This window comes from Saccopteryx leptura, chromosome 4, assembly GCF_036850995.1.
Source record: "Saccopteryx leptura isolate mSacLep1 chromosome 4, mSacLep1_pri_phased_curated, whole genome shotgun sequence".
In the NCBI taxonomy this organism is placed as follows: Eukaryota; Metazoa; Chordata; class Mammalia; order Chiroptera; family Emballonuridae; genus Saccopteryx; species Saccopteryx leptura.
In genome coordinates this window covers 107,738,030-107,759,623 of record NC_089506.1, presented here as the reverse complement: position 1 = coordinate 107,759,623, position 21,594 = coordinate 107,738,030, and the positions used below count along the sequence as shown (strand labels likewise).

General features: G+C 39.1%; 1 protein-coding gene across 1 annotated transcript in view; it reads left to right on the top strand.

Annotated features, from left to right (window-relative positions):
* The window catches only part of NEK5 (NIMA related kinase 5), an 80,535-nt gene that overhangs the window by 28,750 nt on the left and 30,191 nt on the right, over positions 1-21,594 (top strand). Inside the window, exons 11-16 of the mRNA XM_066383728.1 lie at positions 68-201; positions 12,061-12,245; positions 17,667-17,733; positions 18,571-18,684; positions 19,628-19,714; positions 21,277-21,369. Coding sequence (XP_066239825.1) covers positions 68-201; positions 12,061-12,245; positions 17,667-17,733; positions 18,571-18,684; positions 19,628-19,714; positions 21,277-21,369 — 680 coding nt within the window. The remainder of the gene's footprint in view (positions 1-67; positions 202-12,060; positions 12,246-17,666; positions 17,734-18,570; positions 18,685-19,627; positions 19,715-21,276; positions 21,370-21,594) is intronic.

Below are 21,594 nucleotides of genomic sequence, written 5' to 3'. Positions count from 1 at the left end.
CACAAGCATTAATATTAAAGATGTGAAAAAAATTTTAATTGAAGTTATTTTATTTTGGTTAAATAAGATTCTAAAATACAGAAAGTGCGATTCCAAGGGAAGTGCCTACCAAGGTCAAGAATATCAGTGCCAGTTAAAAGGAAGAATATAATATATAAGAAGGAGTGGAGACCATCAGCTGGAGCCTGGAAACCCATATCTGTAAGTTGTACTTAGCCCTTTTTCTGTTTTCTTCAGCAGATGATATATTTTACAAACCTACTTACATATATTCGTGTGATACAAGCTCATTACTTTGGAATCCACTAGTTTTGTACTTACTAATAAAATCTTTCTGTAATGAGCATTAGAGTAGTACTTCATTGGACAACTTCAGATTAAGATATCTTAAAACATTGATATATTTTCTTAAAAGTATTCTGTACATTAATTTTAGTTTTCTTTTTATAACTAAAATTTTTAAAATTTCTTAAAATAAAATTTTCTTTTTAAGACAAGTAAGTAGCATAGTGACAGAAAACATTATGCATTTTATACTCTTCAATCTGACATCATTGAGAATTTTTTTATTATGTAATCATTGATCTTCGAGATTGTCTATGTGTAGTCATTTGAATACACTTCAGAAGAAGTGTCAAATCTTTTAATTCATGCTAGTGAAATGCTTCTGATATAAAAATAATAAAATAGCTATTGTCATTTAATTGAAGAATTGTATTTTAAAGAAGGCTCATGGTATAATTAGAGGATCATTTGGAAATACATTCACTAAGTGTTTACTTGAAATATAGACATTTTAGAAAATATGTTGGTGTATAAATAGATTTTTGAAACTATTAGTTAAATCATTGCTCTTCAACACTAGCATCTATGTAAACATAATAAATTAAAATCAATTAAAAAAGAACTATTTAAAAAAATCATTGCTCTTCATTCTGCTAGAAAGGGGCTTAACTTTATTAAAGAAATTTAAAAAGCTTATTGTGATTTAGAATACTCTGTCAAAGGCCTGTAGGAGAGAAAAACATCTAAAAGCTCTTTTTTTTTAAATAGATAATGGTTTATTTATTTATTTTTTTAATTAATTTTAGTAGGGTGACATCAATTAATCAGGGTACATATGTTCAAAGAAAACATGTCCAGGTTATCTTGTCAATCAATTATGTTGCATACCCATCACCCAAAGTCAGATTGTCCTCTGTCACTTTCTATCTAGTTTTCTTTGTGCCCCTCCCCCTCCCCCTTTTCCTCTCCCTCCCCTCCATAGCCACCACATTCTTATTGATGTCTCTTAGTCTCATTTTTATGTCCCACCTATGTATGGAATAATGCAGTTCTTGTTTTTTTCTGATTTACTTATTTCACTTTGTATAATGTTATCAAGATCCCACCATGTTGTTGTAAATGATCCGATGTCATCATTTCTTATGGCTGAGTAGTATTCCATAGTGTATATATGTGCCACATCTTCTTTACCCAGTCTTCTATTGACGGGCTTTTTGGTTGTTACCATGTCTTCTTGGCCACTGTGAACAATGCTGCAATGAACATGGGGCTGCATGTGTCTTTACATATCAATGTTTCTCAGTTTTGGGGGTATATACCCAGTAGAGGGATTGCTGGGTCATAAGGTAGTTCTATTTTCAGTTTTTTGAGGAACCACCATACTTTCTTCCATAATGGTTGTACTACTTTACATTCCCATCAACAGTGAATGAGGGTTCCTTTTTCTCCACAGCCTCTCCAATATTTGCTATTACCTGTCTTGTTAATAATAGCTAATCTAACAGGTGTGAGGTGGTATCTCATTGCAGTTTTGATTTGCATTTCTCTAATAACTAATGAAAATGAGCGTCTTTTCATATATCTGTTGGCCATTTGTATTTCTTCCTGGGAGAAGTGTCTGTTCATGTCCTCTTCCCATTTTTTTATTGGATTGTTTGTTTGTTTGTTGTTGAGTTTTATGAGTTCTTTGTATATTTTGGATATTAGGCCCTTATCTGAGCTGTTGTTTGAAAATATCATTTCCCATTTAATTGGCTGTTTATTTTGTTGTCAGTTTCTCTTGCTGAGCAAAAACTTCTTAGTCTGATGTAGTCCCATTCATTTATTTTTGCCTTCACTTCCCTTGCCTTTGGAGTCAAATTCATAAAATGCTCTTTAAAACCAAGGTCCATGAGTTTAGAACCTATGTTTTCTTCTATGTACTTTATTGTTTCAGGTCTTATATTTAGGTCTTTGATCCATTTTGAATTAATTTTACTACAAGGAGAAAAACTGTAGTCGAGTTTCATTCTTTTGCATGTGGCTTTCCAGTTTTCCCAGCATCATTTGTTGAAGAGGCTTTCTTTTCTCCATTGTGTGTTGTTGGCCCCTTTATCAAAAATTATTTGACCATATATATGTGGTTTTATTTCTGGACTTTCTATTCTGTTCCATTGGTCTGAATGTTTATTTTTCTGCCAATACCATGGTGTTTTGATTGTCATAGCTCTATAATATAGTTTGAAGTCAAGTATTGTAATCCCCCATCTTTGTTCTTTTTCTTTATGATTGCTTTGGCTATTTGGGGTTTTTTATAGTTCCATATAAATCTGATGGTTTTTTGTTCCATTTCTTTAAAAAATGTCATTGGAATTTTGATGGGAATTGCATTAAATTTGTATATTGCTTTGGGTAATATGGCCATCTTGATTATATTTATTCCTCTTATCCAAGAGCAAGGAATATTCTTCCATCTCATTATATCTTTTTCGATTTCCCTTAACAATGGTTTGTAGTTTTTGTTATATAAGTCTTTTACATTCTTTGTTATGTTTATTCCTAGGTATTTTTTTTGTTGTTGTTGTTGCAATCGTGAAGGGGATTATTTTTTTGAGTTCGTTCTCAAATGTTTCATTGTTGGCATATAGAAAGGCTATGGACTTTTGTATGTTAATTTTGTATCCTGTGACCTCACTGTATTGGCTTATTGTTTCTAGTAGTCTTTTTGTAGATTCTTTGGGGTTTTCAATGTATAGAATCATATCATCTGCAAAAAGTGATACCTTTACTTCTTCTTTTCCGATATGGATGCCTTTTATTTCTTTGTCTTGTCTGATTGCTCTGGCTAAAACCTCTAGCACCACATTAAATAAGAGTGGAGAGAGTGGACAACCCTGTCTTGTTCCTGATTTAAGGAGGAAAGCCTTCAGTTTTGTGCCATTTAATATGATGTTAGCTGATGGTTTATCATATATGGCCTTTATCATGTTGCGATATTTTTCTTCTATACCCATTTTGTTGAGAGTCTTAAACATAAACTTGTGTTGTATTTTATCGAATGCCTTTTCTGCATCTATTGATAAGATCATGTGGTTTTTGTTCTTTGTTTTGTTGATGTGGTGTATTACGTTAACCATTTTACATATGTTGAACCATCCTTGAGATTCTGAGATGAATCCCACTTGATCATGATGTATTATTTTTTTAGTATGATGTTGTATTTGATTTGCTAGTATGCTAGTATTTTGTTTAGTATTTTAGCATCTGTATTCATTAGAGATATTGGTCTGTAGTTTTCTTTTTTTGTGCAGTCCTTGCCTGGTTTTGGTATGAGGGTTATGTTGGCCTCATAAAATGTGTTTGGAAGTATTGCTTCTTCTTCAATTTTTTGGAAGACTTTGAGTAGAATAGGAACCAAGTCTTCTTTGAATGTTTGATAGAATTCGCTAGTATAACCGTCTGGGCCTGGACTTTTATTTTGGGGGAGGTTTTTAATAGTTTTTTCTATTTCTTCCCTACTAATTGGTCTGTTTAAGCTTTCTGCTTCTTCTTGACTCAGTCTAGGAAGGTTGTATTGTTCTAGAAATTCATCCGTTTCTTCTAGATTGTTGAATTTAGTGGCATAAAGTTTTTCATAGTAATCTACAATAATTCTTTGTATATCTATGATGTCCGTGGTGATTTCTCCTCTTTCATTTTGGATTTTGTTTATATGAGTTCTTTCTCTTTTTTCCTTGGTAAGTCTTACCAAGGGTTTGTCAATTTTGTTGATCTTTTCAAAGAACCAGCTCCTTGTTTTATTAATTTTTTCTATAGTTTTCCTGTTCTCTATTTCATTTATTTCTGCTCTGATTTTTATTATCTCCTTTCTTCATCTGGTTTTGGGTTGTCTTTGTTCTTCTTTTTCCAGTTCCTTAAAGTGTGAAGTTAAGTGGTTCACTTGGGCTCTCTCTTGTTTGTTCATATAGGCCTGAAGTGATATGAACTTACCTCTTATCACTGCTTTTGCTGCATCCCATAGATTCTGATATGTTGTATTGTCATTTTCGTTTGTCTGTATATATCTTTTGATCTCTGAGCTTATTTCTTCTTTGACCCATTCATTTTTTTAAAGTATGTTGTTTAGTTTCCACATTTTTGTGGGTTTTTTTTTCTCTTTTTTGCAGTTGAATTCTAGTTTCAAGGCTTTGTGATTAGAAAATATGCTTGAACATTGATTTTTCTGAATTTGATGATGTTGTTTTTGTGGCCCAACATATGTTCAATTCTTGAGAATGATCCATGTACACTGGAGAAAAATGTATACTCTGTCACTTTGGGATGAAATGTCCTGTAGATGTCTATCATATCCAGGTGCTCTAGTGTTTTGTTTAAGGCCAATATATCTTTATTGATTCTCTGTTTGGATGACCAATCTAGAGCCGTTAGCGATGTATTGAGGTCTCCAAGTATGATTGTATTTTTGTCAGTTTTTGTTTTAAGGTCAATAAGTAGCTGTCTTATACATTTTGGTGCTCCTTGGTTTGGTGCATATATATCAAGAATTGTTATGTCTTCTTGATTCAGCGTCCCCTTAATCATTATGAAATGAACATTTTTGTCTTTGAGTACTTTTGCTGTCTTGTAGTCAGCATTATCAGATATGAGTATTGCTACACCTGCTTTTTTTTGGATGTTATTTGCTTGGAGTATTGTTTTCCAGCCTTTCACTTTGAATTTGTTTTTATCCTTGTTGCTTAGATGAGTTTCTTGTAGGCAGCATAGAGTTGGATTTTCTTTTTTAATCCATTCTGCTACTCTGTGCCTTTTTATTGGTGAGTTTAATCTGTTTACATTTAGTGTAATTATTGACACTTGTGAGTTCCCTATTGCCATTTTATACATTGCTTTCTGTTAGTTTTGTGTCTTGTTTGATTCTTCTCTTTTGTTTTTCTATCTTTTGTTTTTGTTTGGTTGTACGCCATACATCTTTCCTCTGTTGCTATCTTTTTTAAATCATGTGCTTCTGTGGTGTTTTTTTCAATGGTGGTTACCATTAAGTAGTGAAAAGGGTTCCTACCCTGTTCATTGTAGTGCACTATCTTGTGAGTACTTTTGCACTCCATTGTCCTTTGCTACTGTTAATCTCCGTCCTCCCCCCCCCCTTTTTTTGTTGTTGTTGTCACAGCTTAAATTTGGTTTTATTGTGTTCTTGGTGGAGCTTTTACTTGTGGTTTTGTTTTCTTTTGTTCTTTTTATCTGGTTGGAAAACCCCCTTTAGTAATTCCTGGAGTGGGGGTTTTCTGATGATAAATTCCCTCATCTTTTGTGTATCAATGAATGTTTTTATTTCTCCTTCATATTTGAAGGATAGGTTTGATGGGTATAGTATTCATGGCTGAAAGTTCCTCTCTTTCAGGACTTTAAATATTGGGGTCCACTCTCTTCTAGTTTGTAGAGTTTCTGTTGAGAAATCTGATGATAATCTAATGGGCCTTTCTTTATATGTTGTATTCTTCTTTTCCCTGGCTGCCTTGAGAACTTTTTCTTTGTCGTTGGTTTGGGCCAATTTTATTATGATGTGTCTTGGAGTAGGTTTGTTGAGGTTAAGAAAATTTGGAGTTCTGTTTGCTTCTTGAATTTGAGGCTTTAGTTCTTTCCACAGGCTTGGGAAGTTCTCCTCTATTATTTGTTTGAATATATTCTCCATTCCATTTTCTCTCTCTTCTCCCTCTGATATACCTATTATTCTTATGTTATTCTTTTTGATGGAGTCAGACAATATTTGTAGGGCTTTCTCATTTTTTTTTTCATTTTTGAGTCTCTTTCTTCTTCTTTCTGTTGTGCCTCAAGTTGCTTGTCTTCTATTTCACTAATTCTACCTTCTATCTGGCCTGTTCTATTAGCTAAGCTTGTTACCTCATTTTTCAGCTCATGAATTGAGTTTTCATCTCTGTTTGATTTGTTTTTAGAGTTTCAGTTTCCTTGGTAATATATTTTTGGTGTTCATTGAATTGTTTTCTGAGCTCCCTAAATTGCCTTTCTGTGTTTTCTTGTATATCTCTGAGTATTTTTAGGATTTCTATTTTAAATTCTCTGTCATTTAGCTCCAAGGTTTCCAATATATTAAATTTTTTCTTCATAGATTTTTTTCTCATCTATCTGTGCTACCTCTCTGTCTTTTGTATCCATGATATTCTATTTCCTTTTCCTTAATGGCATCTGAGGGTGGTTTTGTTGATAGTATTAATGAGAATTAATAAAGAATAAAAAGTTTAAAAAGTTTAAAAAAAAAGAATAAAAAAAGAAAAATTATTCCCCCCCCCCCTTTTTTTTCTCTCCTCTCCTCTCCCCTCCTTCTTGAGAAAATCTTGTGGTGAACTGTGAATTATATTGTGCTAAATAGAACAAAAACTACCTATAATGGAAGGCCTGAGTTTGGGAGAAGTAATAAAGGGGCAAAAAAGGGGGTATGGACCCACAAAATGCAAAAAAAAAAATGGGTCAAGAATAAAATGATTTGCTTTTAGGTGATGGTTGACTAAAAGATATGATGAGAGGAATAAGAGGGAAACAGGAAAAAGGGGGGAAAATTTAAAAATTACTATTGCATTTAGTGGAGCAAGATTTAGATAAAGTGGAGAGCCAGGGTTGGGAGCACTGCTAGTGAGTTAAAAAAGCAAAGTAAAAAACTCCCAAAGCGACACTAAGAAAAATTTGAGTCCCAGATAAAATAATTTGTTTGTAATTGAGGATTGAATGAGAGGAAAAGTAAAGGAGAAAAGAAGAAACTATTATAGAAGGAGAGAAAAAAAGAATGAAAGAAGAAAACACAAAAAGAAGAAAAAAGAAGAAAAGGAGAGAGAGAGAAAGAGTTAAACGCTTTGGAGTGCAACCCTCATAGAGAGAAAGGAAGAAGAAAGAAAAGATAATGGGAGATGTAACACTTATGGGTAGTGTAGTTCAAGGAGAGGAGAGAGTAAGACTGGCAGAGAATTAAACGACCAAATTGGAAGAGGAAGAAAATATTCAAGACAAGAAGATATGAGAAATAAACAAACAAATATAATAAAATGGGATAGGTTATAAAGTCTGTTATCTTGATTTGGGAGGTTATCTTCTTGCTTTTTCTTTTCTCTCCCTCTTCCTGGTCGGTGACTCTGTACCCCGGGTTCTGCCCCTGTGGCATGCTTAGGTAGAGGTTTGCAGTTGATAAGTCTCTATGGCGATGTCATATATTGGGCTTCAGTCTTGTTGGCAGTCGAGGCTCATTAGCACTTGCAGGCTCCGTTCGTGTTCCCGGAGCCTCTCTCCTAGTCTTTCCTTCCTGAATTAGTAGCCTGATGATCCAGCTATGGGGTTGCTGCTGCCTCTGCCTAGAGAGTAAGAGGCTCAAAGAGCTGGAAAATCCCCACTCTATTCCCTCTCAGCACAGGGCTCTGGGTAAGGCTCAATCAGTCAGAGTCCTTAGCATAATCAGGTGGGGCTTCGGCCCACACAAAGACCTCTGACTCTGCCCCTCTGTCTGGGAACACAGGCGTCCACTCCCAGGGGTATCTCTCGCCCACTATCTGTGCTCACCGACCAGGATATCTGGCCAGCTGCCTCTCACTCCCGGTGAGGCGCCCCGCCTGCACAGAAAAGTTTGAGCGTAGGGAATTTCGCTCCCACTCACTCCCTGCACGCTGCTTTTCAGGGCGCAAGGGCGACCTCAAGACTCCAGTTTCGGCCCACACAAAGGCCTCTGACCCTGCCCCTCTGTCCGGTAACGCGGGCACCCACTCCTGGGGCTCTAGGAGGAATCTCTCGCCCACTATTTGCGCGTGCCGACCAGGAGATGGGGCAGATGGCTGCCCCAAGTGCCTTTCCTTGTCTGGGTTTGGCACGAGCGTTAGCTTGTGTTGACTGAGTTGCCACAAGCACAGTTTTTCCTCGGCTTGGATGTCCATGCCACAGCCTGGTTCGGACATTTGTGCTACAGTCTGGTTCTATTCACACCCTATGCCCGCCTTAGTTCCTATACTCTCAGTTCCCAGTGAAAGCAGCCCTTATTTAGGTTAGTGAGGAAGGCAGAGTGTTTCTTCCTCCTTATTTCCTTTGGGGTTGATTATATATTTAGTCAATTTTTTGCTCGATCATACCTTCGCGTTTAGTGTGGAACTTCTGGAGGCTCCAAGGATAGATTTTTCTGTCTCTGATTGAAGATCTTATTGAATTTTTGGGGAGATTTATCGGTATCACTCTTTACAGCGCCATTTCTCTGACCTAAAAGCTCTTAGTAAGGATTATGTTAGGAGAACAAACTGACATTTTTCTAATCCTTTGCAAGCTTCTGATAATATAGGGAAATGAAAGGGCCACCCAGGAATCATCTCTGATTCTTATTACCATTTGGGATTTTAGAGAGAATTCTAAAGAAGCTGTTTATTTCCTTTCAATATTTTTCTTTATTTCTAACCATTTTTCAATAAGTAAGTAGTGGTACCTTCTTTTGAGTTGTATATAGGTACAATTATAAAACTAAGAAAACTATTTAATACTTAAATTTTTTTCCCTTTTGACAGAGACAGAGAGAGAGAGTCTGAGAGAGAACCAGATAGGGACAGACAGACAGGAAGAGAGAGAGATGAGAAGCATCAATTCTTTGCTGTGGCACCTTAGTTGTTCATTGATTGCTTTCTCATATGTGCCTTGACCCGGGGGTGGGAGTGTGGGGTTATAGCAGAGTGAGTGACCCCTTGCTTAAGCCAGGCCTGGATGCAAGCCACGACCTTTGGGCTCAAGCCAGCGAACATGAAGCCATGTCTATGATCCCATGCTCAAGCCAGCGACCCCATGCTCAAGCTGGGGAGCCTATGCTCAAGCCAAATGAGATCACACTCAAGCCAGCAACCTTGGGGTTTCGAACTTGGGTCCTCCACGTCCCAGTCCTATGCTCTATCCACTGTGCCACTGCCTGGTCAGGCAATATTTTGAAGATTTAAAAGAAAAGATTATAGTTATTGATTTTAGAGAAGAGAGAGAGAAATGGGGTGGGGAGAAACAGGAAGCATCAACTCATAGCAATTGCTTGTCATATGTGCCTTGATTGGGCAAGCTTGGGGTTTTGAACCAGTGACTTTAGCATTCCAAATTGATGCTTTATCCACAGGTCAGACTAAAGATTTTAAAAATAGGCTCTGGCTGGGTGGCTTGGTGGATAAAGCATTGTCCCAGAATGCTGAGGTCATGGATTTAATGCCCAGTCAGTGCAAGTATGGAAAGCAACCAATGAGTGCACAACTAAATGGAACAAGTTGATGCTTTTTTCTCCCTCTCTCTCTCCTTCTCTTCCCACCCCATACCAATGGACAAAATATATATATATGGTCTACTAGAAAGTTCTGTCTGTTTTTGGAATAAAACAAAATACAAATTTTTCTTACCGTCAATAAACTTTATTAAATAATATAAGTGCCATTATTATTAATGATTTCTTGCCAGTGTGAGGGAAATTTGTATATTTGTATATCCCATTTTTGAAAAATGTTTTATCTTTTGATGCAAAAAATTGAACCAGTGCTTATTTGATATCTTCTTTATTTTTGAATTTTTTGCCCTTCAAAAAATTTTGTAAGGACAAAAACAAGTGATAGTCAGAGGATGCTAAGTCCGGGGAATATAGTGGATGTGACAGACATGCTTCTGTAGCATTTCTTCCTTGTTGAAATTTGTAAAATGTACAGTGGTGTAAATGAACTTTATCAGTAGCCATGGGTACACTATTGCTTCACACATAAGACTAACATGAATCAACTTTGTTTTAGTTAATTTGCTACATCAGTATGTATACATTAAGTGATAAAAATAGAGAGGCACACATGCACCAAATAAACATGTGCTTACGTGTCGAAACTTGTGATAAAAACAGATAGAACTTTCCGGTAGACCATATATATATATACATATATATATGTATGTATGTGTATATATATATGTATGTATGTGTGTGTATATATATATACATAAATACATATATAATTTATATTTAGACTAATAAGTCAAATTTAATGTTTAATATTTAAATAGAACTATACAAAAGTGCCATTTATTGTACTGGTTTGGTAATACCAAACTCCTTTAATTTTTTCTTTTCTGGGAAGCTATTTATTTTTTCTTCAATTTTAAATGATAGTCTTGACGGATAAAGTAGTCTTTGTTTTAGGTCTCTGCTTTATATCACTTTGGATATTTCATGCCAGTCCCTCTGGCCTGAAATGTTTCTGTTGAGAAATCAGCTGACATTCTTGTGGGAGCTCCCTATTAGGTAACTAATTGTCTTTCTTTTCCAGCTTTTAAGATTCTCTCTATGTCTTTAGCTTTTGCTGCTTTAATTAATTATATAACAGTGTGGGCTTCTTTGGGTTCATCTTGTTTGAGACTCTGTATATCTTGGACTTGTCTGTTCATTTCCTTCACCAGGTTAGGGAAGTTTTCAATCATTATTTCTTCAAATGAGTTCTCAATCCCTTTCTTGCCCTCTCTCCTCTGGTACTCCTATGATGTGGATGTTGGTATGCTTCATGTTGTTCCAAAAGTCCCTTAAACTATTCTCATTTTTAAAAAATTATTATTGTTATTATTATTATTATTATTTTGGTACTCTGCTTGGGTGTGTTCTGCTACCTTGTCTTTCAAATTGCTGATTGGATCCACTGCTTCATCCAATCTAGTGTTTATTCCTTCTAGTGTGGTGTTCATTTTAGATACTGTATTCTTCATTTCTGACTGGTTCTTTTTTATGGTTTCCATGTCCTTTTTCATGCTGCTATAGTTCTAAGTTCTTTGTCTTTCTCACTAAGTTCCTTGAGCATCCTTATAACCATTGTTTTGAACTCTATATCTTGTAAATTGCTTGCCTTTGTTTTATTTAGCTCTTTCTCTGAAGATTTCTCCTGTTCGTTCATTTGGGGCATATTTCTTTGTCTCCTCATTTTGGCTGCCTCTTTATTTCTATGTATTAGGTGGATCTGCTATGACTCCCAGTCTTGGCAGGGAAGCCTTCTGTAGTAAGTGTCTTGTGGGACCCAGTAGCACAGTTTCCTTGATCACTTGCACTGGGTGCTCCAAGAATGTTCCTTGTGTGGGCTATGTGGACCCTCCTATTGTAACTGAGTCTTGATTGCTATTGGTGTGTGTGTGTGTGTGTGTGTGTGTGTGTGTGTGTGTGTGTGTGTGTGTGTGTGTGTTCAACCCTCAGGCTGGCTGACTGTGAGGATCAACCCCAACCACAGTGTATGAGCCAATGTGCAGGTGTTGACCACATGAAGTGGAATTCGATTCTCCAGGATCTGGTGCCTGCCGAGATTTCTCTTTGGATATGACCCTTGTGAAGCTAATTGGATCCTGCTCTGATGTTGTCTAAGGCTGGATAGTAGGTGTATTGGTTTTGAGGCCTCTTGGGCCAGCCAGCTTAAGACACAGTCTGTGACTGGCCCTGGGCAACCTATTTGGAGCTACAAAGTCATTCACAGTTTGTGCCTGCCTCTGTGGAGCTTGGGTGTGCACAGGAAAGATCAAACTGCACACCAAGGCTGGCTTTTACCAGTTCATCAAAAGTCCCAAGGAACCCTGAGATTTGCTTCTGTCTGCCTCTGTAGGCTAAAATATTTTTTAATTCTAGGATTTGGAAATTCCAAAATTATTTAACCTGAAAATAATTCTAGAGCAAAAACAACAAAAATATACCTTTAATGCCTTGTCTTACCTATTATCACTATAAAACTGTCAATTATTATTAATTTGTATTTTTTTAAATCTCTCTTATTAATCCCTCAGATAAAAATGATAGAAAGACCCAAACCTGCTGAAGTGTGTTCCCACTATGAATATTACTATGCTCAGCTTGACTTGTTGAGGAGGAGAGACCATGAACCAAGTTACCACTGTGTTTCTCCAAAAGCTACCAGAGTTAAGGAGAACTGTAGTGAGGAGGAAAGCCACAGTCCATCACCAGGTCAATGGTAATGTGATTGTCTAACTTAAACTTTGGTCCTCTGAAAACATCTTGATACCCTGACCTGGCGGTGGCGCAGTGAATAGAGCGTCAGACTGACCCAGGTTCGAGACCCCGAGGTCACCAGCTTGAGCGAGGGCTCATCTGGTTTGAGCAAAAAGCTCACCAGCTTGGACCCAAGGTCGCTGGCTCGAGCAAGGGGTTACTCGGTCTGCTGTAGCCCCACAGTCAAGGCACATATGAGAAAGCAATCAATGTACAACTAAGGTGTCGCAACAAAAAAACTAATGATTGATGCTTCTCATCTCTCTCCGTTCCTGTCTGTCTGTTTCTGTCTATCCCTCTCTCTAACTCTCTGTCTCTGTAAACAAACAAACAAAAAAACCCCCCCAAAAAACATCTTGATATATCAACATTCTTTACTCTGCAATTCTTCCAAATTGTCCTAAAATAATAATCTAAGAGCTTTCTTTTTTTATTTTTTATTTATTGATTTTAGCCAGAGAGAAAGGGAGAGAGAGAGACAGAAACATCAATCTGTTCCTGTATGTGCCCTGACTGAGGATTGAACCAGAAACCTCTGTGTTTGGACCAATGCTCTAATCAATGGAACTATCCAGCCAGGGCTCTAAGAACTTTCAAACTCTTCATGTCAAATATCTAATTCACTGTTCCCTGGACCTTTCTATTTTATAAAAATTTCTTTTTCTTTCTGAAGTGAGAAGCAGGGAGGCAGAAAGACAGACTCCTGCATGCACTCGACCAGGATCCATCTGGCATGCCCATTAGGAGGTGATGCTCTGCCCATCTGGGGTGTTGCTCCATTACAACCAGAGCCATTCTAGCACCTGAAGTGGAGGCCATGGAGCCATCCTCAGCTCACGAGCCAACTTTGCTCCAATGGAGCCTTAGCTGCAGGAGGGGAAGAGAGAGATAGAGAGAAAGGAGAGGAAGAAGGGTGGAGAAGCAGATGGGAGCTTCTCCTGTGTGCCCTGACCAGGAATTGAGCCCAGGACATCCACATGCCAGGTCAATGCTCTATCACTTAGAAAACTGGCCAGGGCCATGATTGGATATTTCTATAACTTAGAAAGTGACCACCTCAATAATTCCTTGACCTTTTTTCATCTCAAGGCTGATGGAGTCTATCTTCTTATTTATGCAGCCATTTAACTATGGGCACAGATACATATTCTTACATTTTTAATATTTTTCCTTCTTTTTTTTTTATTTTTTTATTTTTTTATTTTTTTTTTTCATTTTTCTGAAGCTGGAAACGGGGAGAGACAGTCGGACAGACTCCCGCATGCGCCCGACCGGGATCCACCCGGCACGCCCACCAGGGGCGACGCTCTGCCCACCAGGGGGCGATGCTCTGCCCATCCTGGGCGTCGCCATGTTGCGACCAGAGCCACTCTAGCGCCTGAGGCAGAGGCCACAGAGCCATCCCCAGCGCCCGGGCCATCTTTGCTCCAATGGAGCCTTGGCTGCAGGAGGGGAAGAGAGAGACAGAGAGGAAAGCGCGGTGGAGGGGTGGAGAAGCAAATGGGCGCTTCTCCTGTGTGCCCTGGCCGGGAATCGAACCCGGGTCCTCCGCACGCTAGGCCGACGATTTTTCCTTCTTTAGAGTCAATTCCACTGCATGGGACTCATGAAGATAGTTGTATATGTATCATTTTCCAAAAAGCTTATTAATATTCATCACTAATAATTGAATTACAACTAAATTATCATTTGAGATATATTGGAAAGTGAAATATATTTTATTCAGCATTTATATTGTTGGGATTTTTCAGAATATGGTTGTATTAAAAAGAAAACTTAAACTGCTCTTATGGGAGACTTTCAAAAAATTTACTCCATTACAAATTCCTGCATATCTACAATATTTTCCATTGTTTATTTTACACCAGTGTCAGTATGCCTGTGTTCAGAATAATTGACACCCATTCATAGTCCTGAAGACCTAAGTCTGAGAATTATTTTTTTTAAATGTTGTTGTCATCACATATTTTTCTCTCAGGGGTGGGCATTTGGTGACATTTGGTGACTGTGGTTATTAATCATTGTTGAAATTTTAGATGAATGGTGAAAAATATGAGAGACTGTGATGGTGAGCCCATCAGATAGCTAATGAAAAGAGTAGTTGTGAGAAAAGTAGGTGTTTTATTTTTACTTTTAAGATTTTATTTGTTGATTTTAGAGAGAGAGAGAGAGAGAGAGAGAGAAGGAGAGAGAGGGAGAGAAAGAGAGGAGGAGCAAGAAGCATCAATTCGTAGAAGCTGCTTCTTGTATGTGCCTTGTCCAGGCAAGCCTGGGGTTTTGAACCGGTGACCTCAGCATTCCAGGTTGACGCTCTATCCACTGCACCAGCACAGGTCAGGCAGACATTTATTTTATTATTATTTTGCTTTTGTGACAGAGACAGAGAGAGAGACAGAGAGAGGGACAGATAAGGACAGACAGACAGAAAGGAAGAGAGATGAGAAGCATTAGTGTTTTTTTTTTGCGGCTCCTTAGTTGCTCATTGATTGCTTTCTTATATGTGCCTTGACTGGGGGAGCTACAGCAGGGTGAGTGACCCCTTGCTCAAGCCAGCGACCTTGGGTTCAAGCCAACTACCTTGGGATTCAAACCAGTGACCTTTGGGTTCAAGCCAGCAACCATGGGGTCATGTCTATGATCCCATACTCAAGCCAACTACCTTGCACTCAAGCTAGTGAGCTCGTGCTCAAGCCTGATGAACCTGTGCTCAAGTTGGTGACCTCAGGGTTTCAAACCTGGGTTCTCCACATCCCAGTCTGATGCTCTATCCATTGCGTCACCACCTGGTCAGGCCAGATGTTTTATTTTTAAAGATAGTGAATGCTGGCCCTGGCCAGTTGGCTCAGCGGTAGAGCGTCGACCTGGCGTGCGGGGGACCCGGGTTCGATTCCTGGCCAGGGCACACAGGAGAAGCGCCCATTTGCTTCTCCACCCCCACCCCCTCCTTCCTCTCTGTCTCTCTCTTCCCCTCCCACAGCTGAGGCTCCATTGGAGCAGGGATGGCCCGGGCGCTGGGGATGGCTCCTTGGTCTCTGCCCCAGGCGCTAGAGTGGCTCTGGTCGCGGCAGAGCGACGCCCCAGAGGGGCAGAGCATCGCCCCCTGGTGGGCAGGTCGCCACTGGTGGGCGTGCCAGGTGGATCCCGGTCGGGCGCATGCAGGAGTCTGACTGTCTCTCCCCGTTTCTAGCTTCAGAAAAATACAAAAAAAAAAAAAAGATATTGAATGCTGTTATAGTTTTATTCATCTTCATAACACATTTTTAATTACCTCCATGATCATCAAAAGTTGTATTTTTTACTAGTTTGAATTACAATATTCATATAGGACTTAATGAATGAGTGATATGCATTTTAGTTAGTTGAAGCTACGAAATTCCCTTGCTCTTTCTCAACCACTGGGAAAATATCTTCCACTTCGTCTAGATGTGAGAGCTGTCAAACTATTAGCTATTTTGAGTATAGATGATTTTATCTCCCAAACTTGCACATAGCATGTTAGGAAGGTCCTTCTCTTCCCTGAATGCCGCTGCCCAGTCTAGGCCTTATTCTACAGTATCCCAGGATGCCTGTTGGATGACTCGACTGGCAACCCCTTCTCCTTGTCCTTCCAGGCCTCCATCCCCAGCTTTCTTTCCATCTGAGCTCTGATTCCATGGGAATCAAGTGTTGATACACTTGTCTGGAGGAAGAGGAATCAGTCTAGGGGTGAGGTCTGTGTGTGTATGTGCATGTGTGTGTGTGTGAGACAGACAGAGACAGAAGGATATAGAGAATCTATTTTGGACAGCCCTTGGGTGACTGACTAGTTTTCTCATGGAGATATTGTTATGCACACCGCTTAGGTTTCTGAGAGAGCTGAACCTACAGGTTAGCCTCCTTTGATTCCAGTACTCTGTTTCAGACATTAGCCAGGCACTTGAACAGACCTAATCTCCTCTCGTTTTCATATCAGCCTCAATGAGATAGAATTGCGTACATTTTATATATGAGGAACAAAGGCCCAGAGACCTTAACCAGCTGTCATTTCATCCTATTTCTAAAGGACCAACTTATTACCTTGACTCTTCCTACACTGGGGCCTGATCACCACGATGTTCCTAAAGGAGTTATTTCTGAAATGACTGTTCTCTCTCTGGAGCCCTAGAACTTACTGGTATTCCAACGAATTTTATCATATAGTTCATACTGTGATCCAAAATGTAGTAGTTTTTATCTAGCAATCAAGAATTACAGAAATTCTTAGCAAGAAATTCTTCAAAAAAAAGATAAATATGTAGAGAACATAGATATAAAACTAAAAATGGTTTGACCAGAATTTAACTGGGAAAATACCTTAAATGTTGTGAGAGACAGCTAAAGCCTCATTCTTTTTATTTTTTTAATTCATTACACATTTGTGTGCCAGCATAAGGAGTAGAGGTAAAGTGATGGGTCACTGTGCTGCTCTCAGTAGCAACCATCTGTCGAATCAGGGTGACAGGAAACAGGTTAGCAACCATCAGTCGAATCAGGGTGACAGGAAAAAGGTTAGCAACCATCAGCTGAATCAGGGTGACAAGAAACAGGTTAGCAACCATCAGTCGAATCAGGGTGACAGGAAACAGGTTAGCAACCATCAGTCGAATCAGGGTGACAAGAAACAGGTTAGCAACCATCAGTCGAATCAGGGTGACAGGAAACAGGTTAGCAACCATCAGTCGAATCAGGGTGACAGGAAACAGGTTAGCAACCATCAGTCGAATCAGGGTGACAGGAAACAGGTTAGCAACCATCAGCCAAATCAGGGTAACAGGAAAAAGGTTAGCAACCATCAGCCGAATCAGGGTGACAGAAAACAGGTTAGCAACCATCAGCCTAATCAGGGTGACAGGAAACAGGTTAGCAACCATCAGTCGAATCAGGGTGACAGGAAACAGGTTAGCAACCATCAGCCTAATCAGGGTGACAGGAAACAGGTTAGCAACCATCAGTCAAATCAGGGTGACAAGAAACAGGTTAGCAACCATCAGTCGAATCAGGGTTACAAGGCTGTAGATTAGAGACCTGCCCAGAGGACGGGGAAGATCCTGATACGCGTTTGTTTATTCGCTCCAATTTTTATCGACTGTGGAAGGACTGAGTCCTTCCTGGATCAGAATATTTTTCTGTTTCATTCTCTCCTGCATCCCCAACTGGTACTATTCTCTTTATCTTCTTTTCTTCTGGATTCCAAAAGATCTTTTCTAGTGTGTATATTTTGAAACTTTGAGCTACTTCTTGAACTCAGAACTTCAAGTCACAGGTGAATTGTGCATCTCATTCTTAAGCTTAAATTCCACTTGTCAAATTGGTGACTAAGAATAGTTAAAATTTTTACTCAAGTCAAACATTTTTATTTCCTAAGGCCTGCAGAATACCTTCAGAGGAAATTTGAAGCTCAACAGTATAAGTTGAAAGTAGAAAAGCAATTGGTGAGTAAAATATTATATATGAGAGGCAGTCAGCAATTTCCTAATAGTGTCTCTGTTCACAACTATTCATGGATACTAAGTCAAAGTTCATTCCATATAGAGGAATAAGACTACCCCTCCACCTTCCTCAGTTTTTAAGAGCTTAAAGAAGAATAATGGGTATAGGTTTGAATTGGGAAATCCTGGTTTCTCCCTGGCTCTATCACTTGCTGTGTGACTTTAGGTAAGCCATGCAACCTCTCTGAGCCTCAATTTCCTGTTCTATAAATGACAGTTTTAGGATAGATGAGCTTCAAGTTCCCCTTTAGTGCTGCAATTCTTTGATCCTATTCTATTAGAATTCTACGCATTTAAAAAAAGTAACTATTGTTTATTATTTGAAATAAAAGTTAACCTTTACTGTTAACTATGGTGGCAAAGTTTTGGGGCTGAGGGGGGCTAGAAAGGCATCCTATTTGTATCGCTCTTATTTTGAACTGCTAAAAAGCTCCAGTTCTATTCCCCTAACCTAATCTCATTCTCCAGGGGTTGCTCAACTTTTACTGAATTTTAATTTAACAATTGCAGTTTGCCAGTTCAGAAAATGAATCCAGGTGTCTCATGTGTTAGCATAAAGTATCGATTGTTTTGGGTAAACAGCACAAATATTTTTATGAATTTTCTTTAATTTTTAAAGTTTTGCTCTTAAGAATATTTTACTGCTCACTCTAAAAACCTTCCAAAATACTGAATTTAATTGGTGATATAATTCTTGTTTGAAGGAAAAGTTCAAAGTCAGATCGAAATATGTTTCCCAAATGCAAGTACATTTTATAAATTATTTCATTGAAACAATAGGGTCTTCGTCCACCTTCTGCTGAGCCAAATCACAAGAGACAAGAGCTAAGAAGTTATGGAGAAGAACCCAGACTCCAGGAGCTGCTGCTCAGGAGAAACAAAATGAAGGAACAGGTTAAAAATAGGCTGTTACATTGCGGTCTTTTGTACTATAATAGGATATTACTTTTAATGTCTGCAGTACATGCCTGAGAGAGCCTGCTGCACAAATCCTTGTTGGATGTGCTTGTGTGAAGCACCATACTGGGGCTGTAGGTGATACAGACATATATATCTTCTCTTCTCAGAGAATGCAACATAGTTTGTAAGGCTTTTTACTTTGGATTCATTAAATAATTGCCATTGTTAACAGTTGTGAAATTTGTCTTAGTTACCTAGGGCTGCCTTAAAGTACAGAAAATGGGTGCTTAAAAACAGCAGAAGTTTGTTATCTCACAGTTCTGGAGGCTAGAAGTCCAAAATCAAGGTGTTGGCAGGGCCGTGTGCCCTCAGAAACCTATCGGGGAACCCTTCTGAGCCCTGCTAGTTTCTGGTGGTTTACCAGCAATAGCTGCAGGTCGCTGTTCTCTGCCATTGTCTCATGGCATTCTCCCTGTGTGCTTGTCTTCACATGGCCATCATCTTAAAAGGACACCAGCCATACTGGATTAGGGGCCCACTCTACTCCAGTGTGACCACATCTTAGCTAATTACGTCTGCAATGATGCTTTCCAAATAAGGTCACATTCTGAAGTACTAGGCATTAGGACTCCCATAAGTCTTTTCTGAGGAGAGAAAATTCTACCTGTAACAGGTTCATATATAAAAGTAGAATATATAAAATAATTGTATGTCACAAACTCATTTAAGATCATATGTAAAAGTGGGATTACCCCAGGCCACTGTTTTACAGGGTGTGAGTTACCATAATCAAAGCATAAGGTGGATTATCTTTAGGGACAGCAGTTTTCTCATTCTGATCATATATCACACATTTAAACACTGTAGGCTGTAAAGAGACTATTTTGTTAAGTTCTTCACAGACATTAAACATTTTTGGCTTGGGATTGCTTTCCAGGAATATTGGAGGCAGTTAGAGGAAATACGCCAGCAGTATCACAGTGACATGAAGGAAATTAGAGAGAAGATGGGGAAGGAACTGGAGGTAAATCAATTCATCCACCTAAATGAAACATAGTATTATTGATTTAGAGCTGACTAAATGGAGCAGGCATTAAAAGTAATGATCTCATAGAAAAGATAACTTTTTATCATACAAACTCTTTTTTTTTAATAAGAAAGCTGTCAGATCTAATTGAAGCTTCACTTTGTTGTAGTCTACCTGAGGCTACACAGATGATGAGGGTATCTGCCACTCTCAGTTAGGAATGGTGATTAGGAAAAACGCTTGTTGCTTGTCTTTCTCATGAATCAGTCAATAGCTGTTGGCTGAGCAGCTATGCTGCCCCAGAACTGGACTAGATGCCTTAAGTGAAGTCACGCCATGAAGTGGGAAAAAAGACCAGCATTTACTGAATTTACCTATTGGAGTAGTCTCACATGCAAGTGTAAGGGTCTAAATTTCATATAAGGCAATATTTGAGTACAGCTAAGATGGTTCTTGAAAATCCCTTAAAGGCATTATATTGGAAACTCATTCTTCTCTATTTTAGATTACTGCTTTTTCAGTTGAATTTCTGATGAGATAGCTGACCTGTGTTTGAAGACCACATTATATAAAACGCACATGATATTTAAATATAAATACTAGCAAAACCCTCTGTGCCCTGGAAAGCTCCTCCTGTGCGAGGCCTGTGGGCTCTGAGATTGGACAGGACACAGCTGGGCTCCCATCTCACCTGCGCTTGAGCCGCACACTCACTGAGCAGACTCTCCGCCTGCTGAAATGGATCTTTCTCTCTCTCCCCTCCTCCCCACCCTGAGTGCCTAGAGATGTGTCCATACAGGTGACATAGACATGTGGTACAATTCAGCTATCTGTACTGGGGCTTCACGTGCTTTATCTGATTTTCTCCCTTTACAGAGAAGCTAAGAAACTCATCCACACAAGGCAGATGAAATAAATACCAGACTCTAAAACCTCTACTATTTCCAGTATATGCTTTTCTACTCATAGATAGTTGAGAAGAGATGACACACAGGTATAAAGCAGTTTTCGAATAATACTAAATATAGCTAAGCTCTGCAAGTGCATAGGAATAAGGATGAGCAGGATGAAGGTTCATGTGGAAGGAGAAAGGTGGAGCCTAAACTGGATGTGAGAAGGAATAGAGGTCAGAGAGTCAGAGCCAAGGAAGAGGAAAGAACCAGGTAAAGATTCAGTTCGAATGGAGGACTGGATGTGCTGGGAGGGGCGGGGTGGAGGTGGTTCTCTTCAGAGCAGAGAGGCTTGAGTAATGGCCAGGAGTCTCGTGCCATTGTCAGCTTTATTTTTAAAGTAGGCCTGCGATGGGAAATCTGAGTCCAGGACATTTCCAGAGAGACTGTGAAATATCTGCTTGGGGAATTGGGGAACTCCAGGGCAGCTGTAGGGAAAAGGAGGCCTAAAGAGGGCTCTGCTCAGCCACCACCAGTGTTCGTCCCTGGGAGAGCAGGTGGAAACATTTCCTCTCTAGATCTCATTCAAACCCTGGCCGAAGTCCATTATGTGGTCTTCAGAACGGACACAGAATCGATCATGTTGACTGTTTATAATTTGTGTTAAAGGAAGACTCAATAGTAAGTCATAAAACCTATCTGGTGAAGAGGAGTAACCTGACCGTCCACCAAGAGACACCTGAGGAAGAAGCACCTGTGCAGGTGATGGCATTGTTAGATGTTTACATGTTTCCCAGGGAGCTTTCCCTAGTCTGATGGTTCTTAACCCTCATAATGCTGCAGAATCCTGTGGAAGGTCTTTTATCTTCAAGGGGCCTCAGGGCTTGGGTAAGGGCAGGTGAGAGGAACCAGGGTTGAGTGAAGGCTGAAAGGCCTCCCTTTGTGGAAGACTTCGGGACCTTCACATGATGCCCGAGGGATCTAAAG